At 36.9% G+C, this 18413-nt stretch overlaps 1 protein-coding gene across 1 annotated transcript in view; it reads left to right on the forward strand.

Moving 5' to 3' along the window:
- The window catches only part of ANGPT1 (angiopoietin 1), a 162296-nt gene that overhangs the window by 136545 nt on the left and 7338 nt on the right, over positions 1-18413 (forward strand). Inside the window, exon 8 of the mRNA XM_062627177.1 lies at positions 14951-15081. Within this exon, the coding sequence (XP_062483161.1) occupies positions 14951-15081 (131 nt within the window). The remainder of the gene's footprint in view (positions 1-14950; positions 15082-18413) is intronic.

The following is an 18413-nucleotide window of genomic DNA, read 5'->3' on the forward strand; positions in this document are numbered from 1 at the left end:
AGTGTTATAATTCAATTGCACTGAAGTAAAACTGTTTTGTACCATTCTCAATGCCATTTGAACCAAAGAAGTCATTATTGTGAATCACAGCTCTTACAAGGTCATGACCTGTGGTTTTAGGGGAAAAAAAGCATGTAAGACATTCTGATCCCTGTTAGCCTGGTCAGTGTGGCACCAGCAAAGAACTTGGATCACAAATGTGTGACAGTCAGTGAACCTTTCACTCATATGTGACTGCTTATCGGCCACAAAAGACACCAAGGGAATTGAAATATGTTTTAACAGTCTGTTTGTATTTTTCTGCAGAGGTCTTAGTGCCACATAACTCATTTTGGCATTTTTTAAAACTTAATTTTGCATTAAGAAAACCAAGCAAACAATGAAGACAATATTTATTTTTCAAATACCTACAAACATTTCACAGAAACTCTCTGTACATCAGTCACTTCCAAAATTTGTTACCTTTTCCTAGATACAGGTCCTTATAATGAAAGTCTAACTTTTGTATGATAACGGATATAAAGGCCAGAGGATAAGCGTAGCACGATGTACAGTACAGCCAATAATGAGTAAAGTAATCAAGCCAGGGGTTTCAGTGCCATAAACCTTTAATAAAAATATTAATTGTCATATTGCTGGTGAATTATACTGGATGAGTAACAGATGCCTTTCCTTTCTCTTCTTCACCTCTTTCACAATCTCTTTTCCCTCATCTCATTTTTAATTTTTTTTTTGTGTGTACTTATGCCCTCATTCAGCAATACACTTAGGCACCTTTTTTAAGTTGTATTTTAAGCACATGCTAAGTACTTTGCTGAGATATGGCCACAAGAGCTCTCACTGAAGGTCAAGTCAGTCTTGTTTCGTTATTCTTGCACAGTCTGTAAGATGACATCAAAACGTAAGGAAAAAAAAACAAGAATCAAACATTGTCAGAAAGAGACCACCTTGTCATTAATGTTACCTTACACTGTTGGAAATTATTGCTTTTCCTGTCATCTCCACAAAGACATCTCCAAAGTAATTTCCTGTTATCTCCACATCTTCAACATCCTTTACTGTTTACTGATGTTGAGTCTGCATACACAGCTACTAGATTAAGCCCACTAATTTAAGTTGTAGAAATTCAGAAATTGTGAACTTGCTTATTCGTCAGGATTTAGAAGGCTGAAACATAGGCAAGTGAATGGAAATGTTAATTAATGTTTTGCTTTGAAAATAATGTCACTCCAAAACACACCTGCATTTTTCTCTGGGATTCACCCAGAGGGAAGCACATATCTCTTGACATGAATCCCACCACAAATCTTGAAAATCTCATGCAAAACTCAAAGTATTTAATGTTATTCATTATTCCTTTAAATCATAGTCTGATGGCAGCTGCAAACTCACTTCATTCCAGCCACATTATAGCAACACTGTAGTATGATTTGAGAGGATCATTAGGTCGTTAACACTGGAAAAAATTCAAAACCAGAATCTTCAAATGCCCAAAGGAGTACAATTGTAAAAGAATGTTGCGCTGCTAGCACAGAATAAACAATCAAAAAAAAAAAAAAAAAGAAGAATTAACTGCAGACCATTTTCACTTCTATCAATAATGATTCATTTCCTTAAATGCAACCTTTTCAAAAAGAGAAAAAAAGCCCACCATAGACTGCTGGAGAATGTCCAAAGAAGGGCAATGAAGTTGGTGAATGGTTTAGTGTCTTATGGGGAGTGACTGAGGGAACTGGAATTGTTTAGTCTGGAAAAAAGGAGGCTCCAGGGAGACTATTGCTCTCTAGGATGACTTGAAAGGAAGTTGTAATGAGATGGGTGTTGGTCTTTTCTTCCAAGTAACAAGGGATAAGACAAGAGGAAATGGCCTCAAGTTGCACCAGAGGAGGTTTAGACTGGATATTAGGAAAAAATTCTTCCACAAAAGTACTGTCAAGTATTAGAAAAAACTTCCCAGGAAAGTGGTGGAATCACCATCCCTGGAGGTATTTAAAAGAAATGTGGATGCGACTTTAGGGACATGGTTTAGTTGTAGACTTGGCAGTGTAAGGCTAACAGTTGGACTTGATGGTCCTAAAGGTCTTTTCCAACCTAATAATTCTATGATTCTATAATATTTTAAACATGCCTTACACAGTTTCAAATAACTGTTGTGCAAGTGGAAACGGGGGGAAAGATTATTCACCCTAGATGTTACCTCCAATTCAATATTTAAATAATTTCTCAATGGTGATTACAGGTTACACCTCATTCAACATTCAATGTGAAAAAAAGCAAAGAGTGTTCAGTACTCATATTTCAAGTTAGGAATTCTGGGAACCAGTGTATCTATGATTGTTTGTTTTTTTTTTAGCTGTCAGCCTTAGCTGTTTCACACACAATATAAGCCTGCATGAAGAAGGCATGATTATTGAACAGAATAACAGCATTTTACTTTCATTGTGTAGAGTTGTAAATATTTCCATAAAGTGAATCACAAAAGCTGTTTCCCTATAGGAGTCACTTTAACCTCAGTGACTATTTTGGAACAGGTAATTTCAAGGACACTGTCCCATTTGGTTTATGCAGAATCTTTGGAATCTGAAGACATTGTCTCAGTGCTGGTCCTTGGTTTTGTTCTCATATTTCAGCTTGTCTCTTATCTGATTCTTACCACTTACTTTTATAACAAATTGAATATTTTTTTTTACTATATACTGTTGATGCAGTCTTCCTGCAGGGAAGGCCTGCTTAAGGCTTACTTATCTCACTGCCTGATTTGTGACCTGAGATGTTATCATAACCATGGAACTTTAGAGAAACAGTCTAACATTAAAGAAGGAACCAGTATCAGTTAAAAAAAAAATCACACCAATTTCTGTTCTGAAAGGTAGTCTGAGTCCTTGGGATAGTGACTTGTTTCAGATAGACTGCTTAGGTCTCTGCCAAACTGTACAAACGTTTGACTGAACCTCCATAATTAAGAAAACAATGCTGATCCAGTGTCCAGCTAAAATAAAATGCTAATAAAAAGCTATCTCCACTTAGAAAGTTATCTATATTGTTTGATAATTAAAAACAAAACAAAACAAAACAAGCATAATCTATGGAATCTGAAGAATTAGGCATGTACTAAATTCATACAGTTTAGTAACAGTGACTTTCTAATGAAAAAAATCTTACCTATGAATAAAACTCTGAATTTTCATGTAATAGAAAGTAGAATGTAATAGCTTGTTATTCCAGCACATGCAAACTAAGTATATATATTGCTAACTTCAAAAATAACGTTTTTTTTTTTTAATGAAAATGTTAGGGAATTAGTATTTTTTTCAACTCTATTTTGTAAAAGGATATTTATAAATTAGTAACAGGAATCCTTAAATAGGTTTTACTGGTATCATGGCTTCAAGCAAATACTGGGGAAAAAAAGAAAATGCAATTACCTATATTTTCTCTTGCATCTCTGTAAATGGAAATTATGCATTTAAACAGTGTCTTCACAGGTTTTTCTTCAAATTACAATCAAGAACATGCAGCAGCAAAGTTTTAATTCTCAAGATTCATGAGTAGAGATGCACTTGTAGTACTTAACCCTCTTAAAGCAAAACTATAACTAATTTCAATCATAATTCCAGGATATTATTTAAAAAGAAACAATACAATTAAAAACCCCACCATAAAAAAAAAAAAATCAAATCCCGAACACACACCCCAAACCACAATGATTATATACTGTTTAAACACATTGACTTCCAAACACTAACATATCTCAGGAAGATTTCTATAAATTTTTAACATAGGTCTACCTATGGTATTTGTAACATCTATAGTTACTTATAATTAATTAATTTCAATTAAGTAAACTGTGTGATAAATATTTTACTATGGCCCGTAAATGATATTTTTCAATGACATTGTGGTGTAACAAGAAGCTAATATCTCTTCACTAGTCATCAGGGTAAAAGTAAGCATGAGCAGCGTTCCGATACATGAAGTTTTCCATCTCTATTTTATCTAAGTGAGCTAATTAGGATAATGTACAACCGATGCATATGACAGTGGGTAATTAATGTCACCCTCAGTGCAACTAAAGTATAAATCCACTATTAGAATATATCTTCATGGCACTTCATTTTGGATTAACTATTAAGTTTAATTTTACTGGAGTTGTGTGGGTCTTTTTTACTGGATTTTCAAACAGGATTAATCAATTTACAGATAAATAGCATTTCAAACCAGTATTCTCTGAAAGGATTAATCAATTTACAGATAAATAGCCTTTCAAACCAGTGTTCTCTGAACTTTTCTACTATCTTCAATGACTACAAACTAGATCCTTAAATAAAAACACACAAACATCACAAGGTTAAGCAATTCAGTATAGATGAGCAGAAAAAGGTCTGATTATTCATATAAACCTTAGAAAATTTTAAAATATGAGTTTTTCAAGAAGGTTTCTCTATTTCTGTGCTGAAAAATCCCTTGAGAATGAATTTTGGCATTTCTGTTGTTGGCTTCATCCAAACTGAGGAATTTTAATGGAGTAGGTAAAAAAAAAAAAAATTTTACATTTTATGTTACATTTTAAGTTAACCAAATTTCTATAGCCTTGGCTTTGCCTGTGTCTTGGGCAAATGTTCAGACAAGTTCTAATTTTGTATTTTATTTTTTAAGAAGTTCATTCATCTTCAATGTTATCAAAACAATTTGCATTTTCATCTTAGTATATGTTCAGTGTTTATATGCCTGTCTAAAACATTGATCATCTGTAGTTATTTCAAGTTTTAAATTAATAGAGACCCTATACTTCTTGGATAAATGTATTACATATTACATAGCCATCAATCAGGGCAAAAGTGGTAGCTTCGGTAGCAGCAGGAAATCTTAGCATTTATATGGCTGGTGGGAGAATGAAATTTTATTAATATTTTTCTGTAACAAGATTTTGACTACTCATTAATATAAAAAGTAATTAATCTAACTGCCGAAAAGTTTAATTTCAGATTTTCATGGGAAAAAAAAAATGGTGGGTGACTTTAGTTTAATAAGTATTGTGTTGAAAAAGAGTTTTAACAGAAAATGATGGTATCAGATTGATTTATCTCTTCTGTGCTCTGTATGGTGAGAGATTAGAGTAGAGGGAATTATTTCTGTTCAACACATCATTGTCATAGTAGCTTTTAAATATGTTTCTGCCACTGTTAGCAGTAAAAACAGTGTTGCCGTATGTTTCCTCTCCATCACCACTATGTTACTGACATCAGATGCAAACCTGGCAGCTCACACTGCCACAGTGACTGTTTCTGTGGCTTCTGTAGAATGTATTTCAAGTAGTAGAAGCATATGTTTGCTTGTTCACTGTCCAGGATAAACATATTTTTAAACATTTTTGTAAGCCGTGACAAAGCACCATTTGTCTGCATGCAGTGGTATGACAGGCTATTTGCCTTATGGTAGGAAAAATACCTCAGACAGAAAATCCGGATGTCTTTTAACTACCCCTGTTCACTATACCTGTTCCCAATGAGTACAGCTCCTTGGTCAATTATTAAAGAAATTTAATATAGAAAAAGAAAATTTGTTGAATTATTTGTTAAATTCACATTCAGTACAACAGCAATTCTCACTAGACTATTGTATAGTCTGCTGTAATATGTAACTATGTTTCTTATTCATGGATAGGTTATGTTTATTTGTTCAGAATAAACGTATTTTTCTCCTTTGACCTGTCAGGTACGCATGGTTCAAACAGAAGCTAAAATTAGCACAAGCTCTTACAGAGAAAACAAGCTTTTCTGTTAACAGTGTGCCCTCCCAGGAAAGGATCTCTCTTCTGCATAGTGTTTATTGACCCACAAACAGGATGTACTGAAACAATTCTAAAGGAAAAATGGTCATATGCATCTATTATTCTACTCTTTCTTACTACTTTACCTTTAAAATTGGAAGTTATGTGTTCTTACTCTGGATATATTAAGTGAATATTTTTTTTTGTTGGGCACATTTTGTTTGTCTCAACAGGACAATGGGCAAAGTTACAGTTATGTCAAAATTAATAATTACGGCTGTGTTACAGAGCAGCAAAGAAATACAGAGGCCACCTCGTCTTGCACATTTCTAAGGAATTGTGAGACAAAATCATTTTCATGTGAGGGCAGCAAGAATACGAAGAGCCAGATTAAAAATCTGTTCAAGTTGTCAGAGCTACTTACTGTGTTATTCAGGGTTGGATTTTTTTTTTTTGACGTTTTTCAGAACCATCATGCCTACTGTTTGCAGAGTTACAAACTCTATTAGGAATAGAATAAAATTAAATAAAGAGTGTGAGAATTTCCCACGCACACCGTTTTTCAAGTTTGGACTAAAGTTAGGAGTGGGAAAAAATGAACATTGTTAGATTTTTATGGTTTCTATTACAGGTTTTCCCCAGTCAGATACTAACTCTGACATTCCATTTCTTCTCTTTGGTACTTTTACACCACTCCTTCAAGGATGAACAGTGAGAAAAGTGATGACTTGTTCTTGCAACTTGGATAAGTGGCTTAGCAACAGCTTGAATTTTTGAGAGTAGTGGTGATTAAGTTTTCATCATCTTCCACTCTATTTAGTTTCTTCAATTTCTCTGAAGTATTTTCCTTTCTTTGAGAGTGGCTTCTAAAAGTGACTTCTAATGGTTACTATACTTACCTCATCTGGTGTTAAGTTCTTGTTATTTAACCAGTCTTGATTTATGGCCGCACACAAAGAGTTGTGGTCAACGGCTCACTGTCTGGCTGGAGACCAGTAACGAGTGGTGTCCCTCAGGGATTGGTGTTGGGACGGGTCCTGTTCAACATCTTTGTCACTGACATGGACAGTGGGATTGAGTGCGCCCTCAGCAAGTTTGCCGGTGACACCAAGCTGTGTGGTTCGGTTGATACGCTGGAGGGAAGGAATGCCATCCAGAGGGACCTCGACACGCTTGTGAGGTGGGCTGATGCCAACCTCATGAAGTTTAACCATGCCAAGTGCAAGGTCCTATACCTGGATGGGAGCAATCCCAGGCACAGCTACAGGTTGGGCAGAGAAGAGATTCAGAGCAGCCCTGCGGAGAAGGACTTGGGGGTGTTGGTTGATGAGAAAATGAACATGGGCTGGCAGTGTGCTCTTGCAGCCCAGAAAGCCAACTGTATCCTGGTGTGCATCAAAAGGAGCGTGACCAGCAGGTCGAGGGAAGTGATCCTGCCCCTCTAATCTGCTCTCGTGAGACCTCACTTGGAGTATTGTGTGCAGTTCTGGTGTCCTCAACATAAAAAGGACATGGAACTGTTGGAACAAGTCCAGAGGAGGGCCATGAGGATGATGAGGGGACTGGAGCACCTCCCGTATGAAGATAGGCTCAGAAAGCTGGGGCTGTTCATCCTGGAGAAGAGAAGGCTGCGTGGAGACCTCATAGCAGCCTTCCAGTACCTGAAGGGGCCTATAGGGATGCTGGAGAGGGACTCTTCATTAGGGACTGTAGTGATGGACAAGGGGTAATGGGTTAAACTTAACCAGGGGAAGTTTAGATTAGATATAAGGAGGAAATTCTTTCCTGTTAGGGTGGTGAGGCACTGGAATGGGTTGCCCAGGGAGGTTGTGAATGCTCCATCCCTGGCAGTGTTCAAGACCAGGTTGGACGAGGCCTTGGGTGATATGATTTAGCATAAGGTGTCCCTGTCCATGGCAGGGGGGTTGGAACTAGATGATCTTAAGGTCGTTTCCAGCCCTAACTATTCTATGATTCTATGATAAAATACTGGGATTTGGTTTAACCTTGTTTGTTTTCATAAGGAGAATATGCATGGCGCCAGTGAAATCTAGATAAAACATTTTTCCCTGAAAAAGTATGTCATATTTAAGAAGAATCTTTATTTCCTAACAAATTAAAAAGGATGCAAATGGTGTCCACACAATCTAGCTCTTATGTGGACAAAAGCACTATAATGCCTTCTACTCTGCAACCCAGTAAAAACAGTTCAAACTCACAGGGATCTCCCCAGTCACTGCAGATGGCTCATACTCTGTCTCTGACAAAGTGATGGTCTTTCCACTGAATCTGCAAATTAACACACACAAGGGAGGTTTCTTTTTGTGTTTTAGTGGGAGTATTAAATTTTGAAAAAGTTGAATACCAGGGCTAGGCTTCCCAGACAGTTACCACATTATGGTTAGTTCCACGTTTAACTGGATTTTGGCAGACATTTTAGCCTCAATCTCAGTGACAAGAGTTTTTCTCTAGAGTGATTGTTTCAATATGTGTCCTGTCCACAAAACATTATCTGTCATTAAATATTTGGGAGATGTCTTTATTACAGAGGTGCTTTTGCTATTCAGGGGCAACTGTTACTATTGGGAGACTTCATGCTACTTTGTAATATGTTCAGGAAAAGGCACATTGGGAAACTTTACAAGGAGCCAACTGCATTTAATATTAATTCAGTAGAAATTATGTTTTATTCATCAATAAACAAATAATTTTGCATGACCAAATAAACAATAAAAACATTTTCTGAGAAAAAAGAAATCTGAACTTAAAATAGAAAATAGAGCTGCTATATTGTTTTGAGTGTGTTTAGGTGTTTTTATTTTTCGGAGGGGGGTGGGGTGGGGAGGGGAGGTTATTACTTAATGTTATTACAATTAGTGTCTAGAATTAAGAGTAACCTGAGGATAATCTCTTACTGGGTTCTCCTAAATGGTTACAGTCCAGTGGGCTTTGGCTCACAAAGGGGCTTAATCATCTAAACATTATTACAAATGGAATGTGGTTGACTAACACAGTAATTCATAAAACTATCAAATTCAGCATCCTTAGGAGTGAGCTTTATTTCACAAACTGAAGCTATCTAAAATTTAGATGCAAACGTGAACCAAATGGAAGATGCAAGTTAAAAACTTAAAGCCTTCTTCAACCTCAGAAATTTCAAAACAAGAGAACAAAATAATGGCAGTCATATGGATTTTAAAAACAAAGATACCTTTCACATGCTGAACATGGAGGACAGCCAGTGGGACTTGTATTTGTCCACATGTATCTGTACTGACATATTCTCACACACCAGGTGGAAGTGATGAGCAATGAGGTCGAAGAAGGATTGAGATGTAGGTGCCCTCTGCTCCTATTCAAGTTAGGAAAGAATAGAAATACAGTGAGGAGAGGGTTTAGAATAGGAAAATCTGGTTATAGGTTTCTAATCTTCATGCATCCATTTTTATCAATGACCCTTTCAGTCAAAATTAACAGCCCTTCCCTTGAGGAAGAATCAGAATTTGGGATTCCTTCCTGCCACCCATGTGGAATGAGCAGGTGGCAGGGAGGGACATTTTAGTCTGCAGAGAAAGACAAAAGGAGGTGGGAATTTGGAGGCAGCATTTCCTAAAAGCAGGTTTTGATGTGTCCCTCTTCATTCATCATGCTGAATATTTTAAATCCTACTTCAAGACTCCTCTTTCTCTCTATTTAATGGTTAAGAATCTTGCACCATTACTCATATTTATGAATTCCAATCATGGAGATTTGTGCACAAATTTTTAGCACTGTTGTAATGATATGATTTGATCTTATCTCACTAAAATACTTAACTCCATGCATGCTGAGGTAGTTAAGATGGTACTCTACATCTCCTAATGATGATTGTTAATGCTTGCAGTAAGCTAGTAGGGTGGTTTTTTTTTTTTATTTACAGACAAAGTATGCATTGCTCACTATCTAAGCTGGGTATAAATTCCTGGCTATTTCAGTGAGGGACTGCTATAAATGAAGGACTGAGTGACCTCTAATGACTAACAGAAAAAAATTAGACAAAAAAGTAACAAACATTAAATTCTGGGAATCCTACGGACCTCTTCCTAACTCTAGCAAAAATAAATGAATAAATTTAAATTCTAAGATCAGGTGCTTTATATGTAAGCACTGAAGCAGAAACCATTTCCTACACTTTTAATAATATTTAGCGCACAATTTTTCACCTGGATTTATGATTGCACCTATTTCTTAGATATTCTATCTCATTCTGTATATTGCAATCTTCATAACTGCATGCTTCAGAAATATACAGGTGTTTTTATAATTTATTTGGAATTATATTTGGTTCTTCTGTTAAGCTCACCAAACAGCATGTGAACACAGGTAAGCTGTATATATTTGAAAGAATAATTCCAGGTGATCTAATCACTTCAAAAGGAAAAATTTCTGGTGTATATTTGAAATGTCTTTTCAGGCTACCCCGCATTTTTTTATGCAATATTTTAGAACTACTCTTTCTACACAATATACCTTTGGTTTCAAGGGACTCCAGACATTAAAGTTATGTCACACAGTAAAAATGGTAAAAACAAAAACATGTTTAAGAGAGGTCTTCCTCACCATCTGTGTGCATAGATCCCAAGCTTCCATTGTTATAATATCACATAGGAAAAAATGCAGAGGGAATTTCTAAAAAACACCCATGCTACATGAAAGGTAACAATTGTAATTTTTTTAAAATGTGTTTTTCAATTTGCACATCAACTAGGAAAGCTACCGCTCTGTAAGTGAATGCTGTCAGTTGCTGTTCCACATAGTGATTTTTTAATTTCATAAATACGTCATCAGAATCCTCAAAACTCATTATATGCATTACCCCTACTAACTTATAATTTACTTGGTAATGCTTGGCTGCTGTAGTTTTAATTCTGCTGTATACAGATAAAGTAGATATGTTCTTCCCACTTATTTGAACATGAATTTACTTTTCCTGCTTAATTTGTAAATCTGAGCAGTGTTTTCACTGCTTTCTTTTATCTTCAGAATTTCCTTGCTATGTGCAAATAGGAAGACAGGAGATGTAGTAATGAAACTGCTCCTTGACTTTTGGCTGGAAGGAGTTGTCTTTTATTTTGAGCATCCTTTCCTTTATCTCCTTCAAGAACAAACAAGAAGAACTCTTCCCTGAATCACCATCTTTTCTAAGGGAGAGAAATTACGTCCTAGTAGTTATTCCAAGTTTATTTTTAAAGGTTCAATCCTACTATTCCGAAACTGAGAATACTAAAAAAAATAACTAAGTCTAGACTAGTAAGAGATCTACTGCTTCCTGGGAGGTACCAGACATCCTATCTCAAGCCAGGCTAGCTCAGACCCATGTAGCCTGAACTGAAGCTCAGAAAGAAAAGAACTGGCTGCTTCAAGACCGACTTTGCAGTACCATTTTTGTCCTAATTATTAGGCAATGCTAATTCAGGGAGAAAGGCCCAAAGCAAGAGAATTTCACCCTGTGATTCTTCTGTACACTCTGTAGTATGGGAAGCCTAATAGAGTTTAGAGCTAAGCTAAGCTTTATCCTTTTAAAGTCACTGGAGACCTACCAGACAAACGGTGTTGAGGGAAATTCAAATGTAACTGGCAAGATCTGAGTCTGTACGGAGTGGAATCTATAAAATATCAGGGCAGGTGTACGAGCTTGTAAATAAATATAATGCCCCAACCCTTTGGGAAAAACACTGCACACCAAGTAATATGAATTTCTTTATTGTTTTGTTACATCATATGATTTTTTTTATTGGACTAAGTCAGGTTTATAGTGTTTGTTAATAAAAAGATCTGGCTAGAATTGTCTTTCTGATTTATGTAAACAGTATTTGATTTTTATACTGACTTTATGAGACTTCTGTGAGCTCTGGTGTTGCTGATATAGTGAGGATGTATGGCCACTTAAAATCAGAATGTAGATATCATGTGACAAAGTAATTTTTCTATCAACGCAATCTCAGGGAAGTTTATTTTGTTCTGCAAAAAATGAGGCACAGCTTACAAAACAAGGCAAAAGTCCAGTGAATGAATATGGGATCAATTCCAGCTTTTCTTTTGTATGGAATAAAGAAATGAACATAAGCAAGAAAGATCTTAGAGAAATCTTGCTTAAAACAATCATCCTTTGATAGAGTAACACAGTAATTATGGGCTAATTGCCATTGTGATTGAACAATAGAGTAACGCAATGACCCTCCTAAATATCTGTTCCTAGGTTGTTCCTTGTTGAATTTCTAAGAATCTTCATGACCTTTTATTGAGGCTCACACTTTGCCTTATTCATTTTTGTGCTACCCAAAGGTCTTTGATTATCCATAGTGTTTATATTTAATCCAAGAATTTTTACATGTGTATGCACACGTTCTTATTTATACGTAAAATTTACTCTAAGGATTAAGTCCAGTGACATTTAACTATTAGGCTCAGATCAAGCAACATGCAAGATTAAAATCAAATGAAGGTAGGCAGTGTAACTACATTGGAAGAGTAGCCCTGACAGCTCTCTTAATAACTTTTATATTTTAACATGGTCATTCTTAGCATCTATGGTTTCCACTGTTAGAGAAAGGACACACAGGACTAATTTTGTTGAAAATTAGGTAATGCTTAAGGCAGTATGAAAGTGCGAATCTCAGATTCTCTAGAGCTCAGGTGCAGGTTTTGTGCATTCATATATTGAGACAGCTCTGTAACCTCACAGGGATGTCCAGAAAAGTCTTTTCTGTAACAAGTTTCCATGACACATATAATCAATAGCTGCCATATGTGCTATGTGATCTTTCCCCTTCCTCTTATAAGCAGGGTTCCAAACCCAAAATTGTGTGGGAGATTTTAGGTTTTGTTTAAATCTCAGCCTGGATGACAAACTCTGCTCATCTCAGAAAAACACCAGTGTCTTAACTAATTAGAATGGGTTAGGGATACTCTTTCCTGCTGTTTAACACTGTGAACACTTTGAAGCAAAGTATCCATCTTCCATCTAAACAAATGAAGGAATGTCACTTGGTAAAGTCATTTACTTTAATATTCATCCAAAGTCACTGGATAAAAATACAACAATCTAAGAAGCAGCAACAACAATCAGTGACTCATAGCTGTTCTCCTTGTTCACTCTGTTTGTGGGAGAAGTCGGAAAGGCATTTTCTGGGATAGCACTCCCAGCTGTAAAACCCAGTGTCCTGGGTTCATCTGTAACACTTATTTTTCTTCTTCCTAGTAGCTGGCACAGTGCTGTGTTTTGACTGCAGTCTGAGAACAGTGCTGATAACACACCAATGTTTTAGTTGTTGCTAAGTAATGCTTACCCTGATCAAGGACTTTTCCATCACTCGTGTTCTGCCAGTGAGGAGAGGCACAAGAAGCCAGGAGGGCAGAAGAAGCAGAGGCAGGATACCTCACCCAAACTAGCCAAAGCGGTATTCCATACCACAGCACCTCATTCCCCGTATGTAAACTGGGGAGAGTTACCGAGAACAGCAGATCACTCCTAGTGTCAGGCTGGGTTTTGGACAGCAGGTGGTGATCAATTGTATTGTGCATCACTCATGTTTATTACTCCTTTCCTTTCCCCTTTTAATTTTATATTCTCTCTCCCTGTTATTTCCCTTATCATTATAATTATTAGTGTCAGTAGCAATAGTTTTATATTATATTTTATATTATATTTTAGTTATTGGACTGTTCTTATCTCAACCAGTGGGATTTACATTCTTTCAGTTTTCCTTCTCACCCTGCCATGAGGCAGGGGTAGGGGAGGAGTGAAGAAATGGCTACGTGGTGCTGAAATACCAGCTGGGTTTAAACCACGACACCCAGTTTAACACACTTAACTCCTGCTTCTACTCCCTTGGCGATTTATGCATTTTAAAGATATACTTGCCCCTCTTCAATAACTCTAGGACAAATAGAACTGAAGTTTCTCACTTTGTCTTCAGCGAATAAGTATATGCAATGAGTTACAAAATCATATTTTATTTAGCCCTGTGGCTCAAATATTCCTGCCTATAGAGCTTCAGTGAGATAGGTGAAGGATGTTGCTTCCCCTCTCTTGCTCCAGTGGCTAGGGCTTGTTCCTGGGATGTAAGGATTATGGCTTCATATTTCTCAGGTAGACACTGACATCCTGTCTCCTTCCTGCATATGAAGCTATTACAGAAAAGGATACCTTCATCTTCCAGCAGTGTTTTATGAAAAAAAAACAAGAGCATATTGGTCAGATGTCTGATGTAAGTGGCTATGTACAGGAGTAGTTTTTGCTGTGAACATCTCTCTCCAAGTGATATTTGTCTCACAGAGCTTCTAAAGCCTTTCCTCTGCTCTCCCCTCCTCTCCTGTCTTATCCTGTCTCCACAGTTGTCTTGTGCATGTGAACTGTTGCTGTAGTTGTGAACTCAGGTCAGATGTGACCAGGTTCCCCATGTTTCCCTGCTGGGACAGAGGTACTCCATTCACCATCTCTGCTGCTGGCATGCTTGGCTTTGGGCATTATAGCCCTGTGCACTAGAAATGTTCTCGTCCTTTTGCTGGGGCTGAGCTCAGGCTCCTAGCTCATGCTTGTGGTTTCAACAAGTTGACAAAACCCCTTAAGAAAAGGGATATTTAGCATTGCAAGTCATGAAGACTTTTGTGGCTTGAGCTCTTAAGTTATTCCCCATTCATCCTTCAGAGACGTCTTTGGCAGAAGAGGGTTGCTGACTTGTGTAGTAACTGGTAAAATTAAAAATTCTGAAACTCTTGAAATCGAGCCCAGGGATTAATAATGTGGTTGCTGTTAACTGGAAGTGCTGTTTCTGTGCCACAGTAGAGACCAGCTACCCAAATACTCAGTTATCCCGTCAATGTATTACAGATCTCTTGACACTTCTGTTCATTCTCTTTTCAGTCTCTTGACTCCCTCCACTTTGCTGCGTTTTCTGTTGCAAATTTCTTGTGCTCAGTTCTGCTCTGTGGCAGGGACAATGTGTTACTATGGATACATCAAAAACCACAGAATGTTCCCATTTTACACCTGAAACAAAGAGATTGAGCCAAAATGCAAAACATTTCTGCATTTTCTGAGTGCACTTCATGCAAGGCAAACCTGATGTGGAAAGAGATTTGGATATTTTATTTTTCTTTTTGCCAACACTGATTGTTTGTTTTCTCTTGCTCTTCCAGGCTTTATTTAAAAGGCCACAGTGGAACAGCTGGAAAACAGAGTAGCCTGATTTTACATGGTGCTGAATTCAGTACAAAAGATGCTGACAACGACAACTGCATGTGTAAATGTGCTCTCATGTTGACTGGAGGTGAGTACAACTCTGAAAATATGTGATACATTGATAGGAATCTACTCTGTTTTCCTAAAGTAACCATGGATGAAGTTGCGCTCACAGATGTACAAGTACTGTGTGAAAATTCCTTTTATTATTATTATTACTTCTACTCTTTTCTGTATATGTATTGTGGTAGTGCCAATACCTCAAGATTCCTATCAGCAGGGAAGGGATTACTCAGAGATGCAGTCAGTATACTTTTGCACTGAACAATTTTGAGTGAGAAAGTATAAGTTATTGTTGAAGTAAGAAAGGCAAAGTAAGAGAGAAGTTAAGAGATGAAGAAGAGGGAAGAAACTTTGTGAGAAGTAGAATTAGCGAGAAAAAGAAGAAAAAGAGCACAGGGAAATGGGCATTAGAAAGTAAAGTTTAAAAACAATCAGAATCTGGATTTGAAATATATTATCTACCTCATTCAGGGATGTGATTCTGTTATTGGAATAATTATAAAGAGTCAGCTTTCTGTCTTATATGTGTATAATACATACGTTTATATAAACCTAATTAATGCAATGGCCAAATAACTCGCCTGTGAAATACTGGACCTGCAACACCCTGTTCAAATTGTGGCACATAGCTGTTCTGCAAGATTTAAGACAGCATCCTCAGTGAGATCAGTCAAACTGTGAAAGGAAAGAAAGAAAAGTTGAGGCGGGGAAAACTCAGAGAAGTTATACTGAGACAGTTTAAAGCACCAAGTCATGTAGAGCGTATATGACTGATGTTTGTTCCCAGCAGTGCAGAGGAAGAATATCTGAGATGGTCACACCATACAGACACCTAAAGCTATGCAAAAGAGTGAGAACTTTCCCTGGAAAATTATGCTTATTCCTAATCCCTATGTGGGTAAACTCACTTTGTCTCCAGGACACTGCATTAAAGCAGAAAGATTAAATAGGGATTCTTTGGTTCATTAACTATATGACAGAAAAGGCCCTTATTTTCACATTTGACCTTCTTCAGAGTCTCTCCCTCAGTGATTTTTATCTTTTGTGTTAAAAAAAAAAACATATAGCATGCAAATTATTATTTTGGATCAGGCTGCTGACCTGGTATTATGTGGTTACTGGCACTCAGACTTAATTCATCTCAGGCCACACTGAGGAATATATGAGCCTCTAAAGCTATCATCTGCTAACAGAAGGCAGGTTCCCATCACTGGGAATTTATATCAAATCAGAACCTATCTCCTCATTCTCTTTTGCCAATTGGAAATGAACCAGTTGGGAAAGTCTTCAAAGAGCCAATTTTTCAAACTTTCCTAACTTCCCTTACTAATGTCTTATTAAATGTCAGCATGGCAAACTTCTTCCAGTAGACAGGTGATCAGATGTTACCTTTCCATTTCTATAAAATAAAAGAAGCTGACCAGATAGTTCTAGAGGCAGATAATGGATAAAAACTCAGTGTTTATTTTAATTAAGATTGTTGACCTTTCCCTTTAGACATCATGCTAAATTAAAGTATCTTACTTCCAGGGCAGGCCAGAGTCTAGTGAGAAGCTCCTAAATGTGAGTTGTGTCTGTGATGAAGTGTAGACTCATTCACGTACTTGAGCTGCCTGGAAATACCTCTGCTCCCAGACGGCTAATTCTGGGAGCTGAGGGTTTTGTTTATTTTCCTGCCCTGACTTCTGTGGCAGGTCAATGCCCCACTAAGGTCAACCTGCTGTTGAACAACCATTCCACAAGGTTCACATATATTTTGCAGCAGCAGTCCTGTAAATTAACAGGAAAACCACATATTGGAGCGTACTGGTAGCAAATTAAAGGAATATGGAGGAAGGGAGAGAATTATCAAAGGCTGAGGAAACCACAAATAGAACAAAACACTGCAGAGTGAAAGGAGATTGAGCTAGCTTTTGGGGATAGATGAGTCTAGTCTTTTGGACTAGATTCAGAGTACCAAATCTTCTGGAGATAGGCTGTACAGTACTGAGTAATATGTAGTTCAAGAAAAAAACTTTAATCATGCTAGAATCCTCCCCCAACACTTCGCTATATCTTTGCTTCTTGAAATGACTTCCTTATTCCTTGAAAAATATCAGATATTTAACTAAATATCAAAACATTTGTTTAGCGAGTAGATTTCAGTTTTGTTCCACAGACAATGACTAATTAAGAAAAGTAGCAATGATAACAGGTTTTGGAAAACCTCTTTTTTTCCAAACGATATCAGACTCTGTTAGTTTTGGCAACATCACAGAGAGCTTTTAATGATGAATGATATGAAATCTACAGGCAGGTTTCAAGATATCTTGACAGTTTGGGTGAGCATGTTATCTCAATGAGGTGAACTGAATATATTTATGTCAGGAATAATGGATGAGATAAGCTGAAGCTCAAGACTGTGATATGGTTCTAGTCAAGGCTGAAAATAAAAATGTAAGTAAAACACACATTTCTCTCAGTGATCTTGCTAGTTGTCAGTTTTATTTGGTCTATATCAAAACTATTATCCTCTTTTCTCCTTTCTTTCCTCCTAACCCCTCCCCCCTGACAAGCACACTCCCCAGAATAAGAAATAAATAAATACTGGGAAAATGAAACAGAAACATCAATAGAATTGTGCATGTGTTTCTTGAGCTTTCAAGAACCATGCTCCTTGACTTTATCTTAATGCAGTTTTAAGTAAATGACTTCAAAAGTACATGAGTGAGCTGGATTCTTAGCCCCTGTGAACTACACATGGCAGTTAAATGATTTAGCTGCTTTTTTGTACCTTGAAAAATTAAAAGTAAGCATGCTAGGTTCACTTTAAAGGGAGGCAAAATGTATTTATTCAAGTAATTATTTAAGCTTAATATTTGTCAAAGCACTAAAAAGCCTCAGTTCTATCATAAAAATATCTTTTAAAAACTAGTACAATATCTCAGGCCAGTAAACTAATGAAGATGTTGTATCCTCATAGCATTATTTTTGAGAGTACTCCAGTGAACTACATACGCAGCTTTTTTGCAAGGAATAGCACTTACAGTGTTACAGACTGTCACTGGAATGAAACATTGAGTAGATGTCCAAAGTGCTTCAGATAGATTTCCAAAAGTAGAACATTTAACGTCTCTGCATCACATTCGTGGGCACAAGGCCAAGTTAGAGCATCTTGCCAGGATACCACCTGTCAGCTGAGCACCAGAAGTTGTTTGTGCAATTGTTTTCAGTCACTGGAAAGTGACTTATGGTAACTTGGCCCATAGTAAAAGAGCCTTAAGGTGATTTGTTTTGTCTTGTATTGGTTGAAGTCAAGGTATTTACCTGGTTTCAAGTCACAAATTGGAATGTTTCTAAACCTCTGATCCCTGAAAT

The sequence above is a fragment of the Pezoporus occidentalis genome, unplaced genomic scaffold, assembly GCF_034315485.1.
Source record: "Pezoporus occidentalis ecotype Australia unplaced genomic scaffold, CSIRO_AGI_Poc_V1 ctg3, whole genome shotgun sequence".
NCBI classification, from domain to species: Eukaryota; Metazoa; Chordata; class Aves; order Psittaciformes; family Psittacidae; genus Pezoporus; species Pezoporus occidentalis.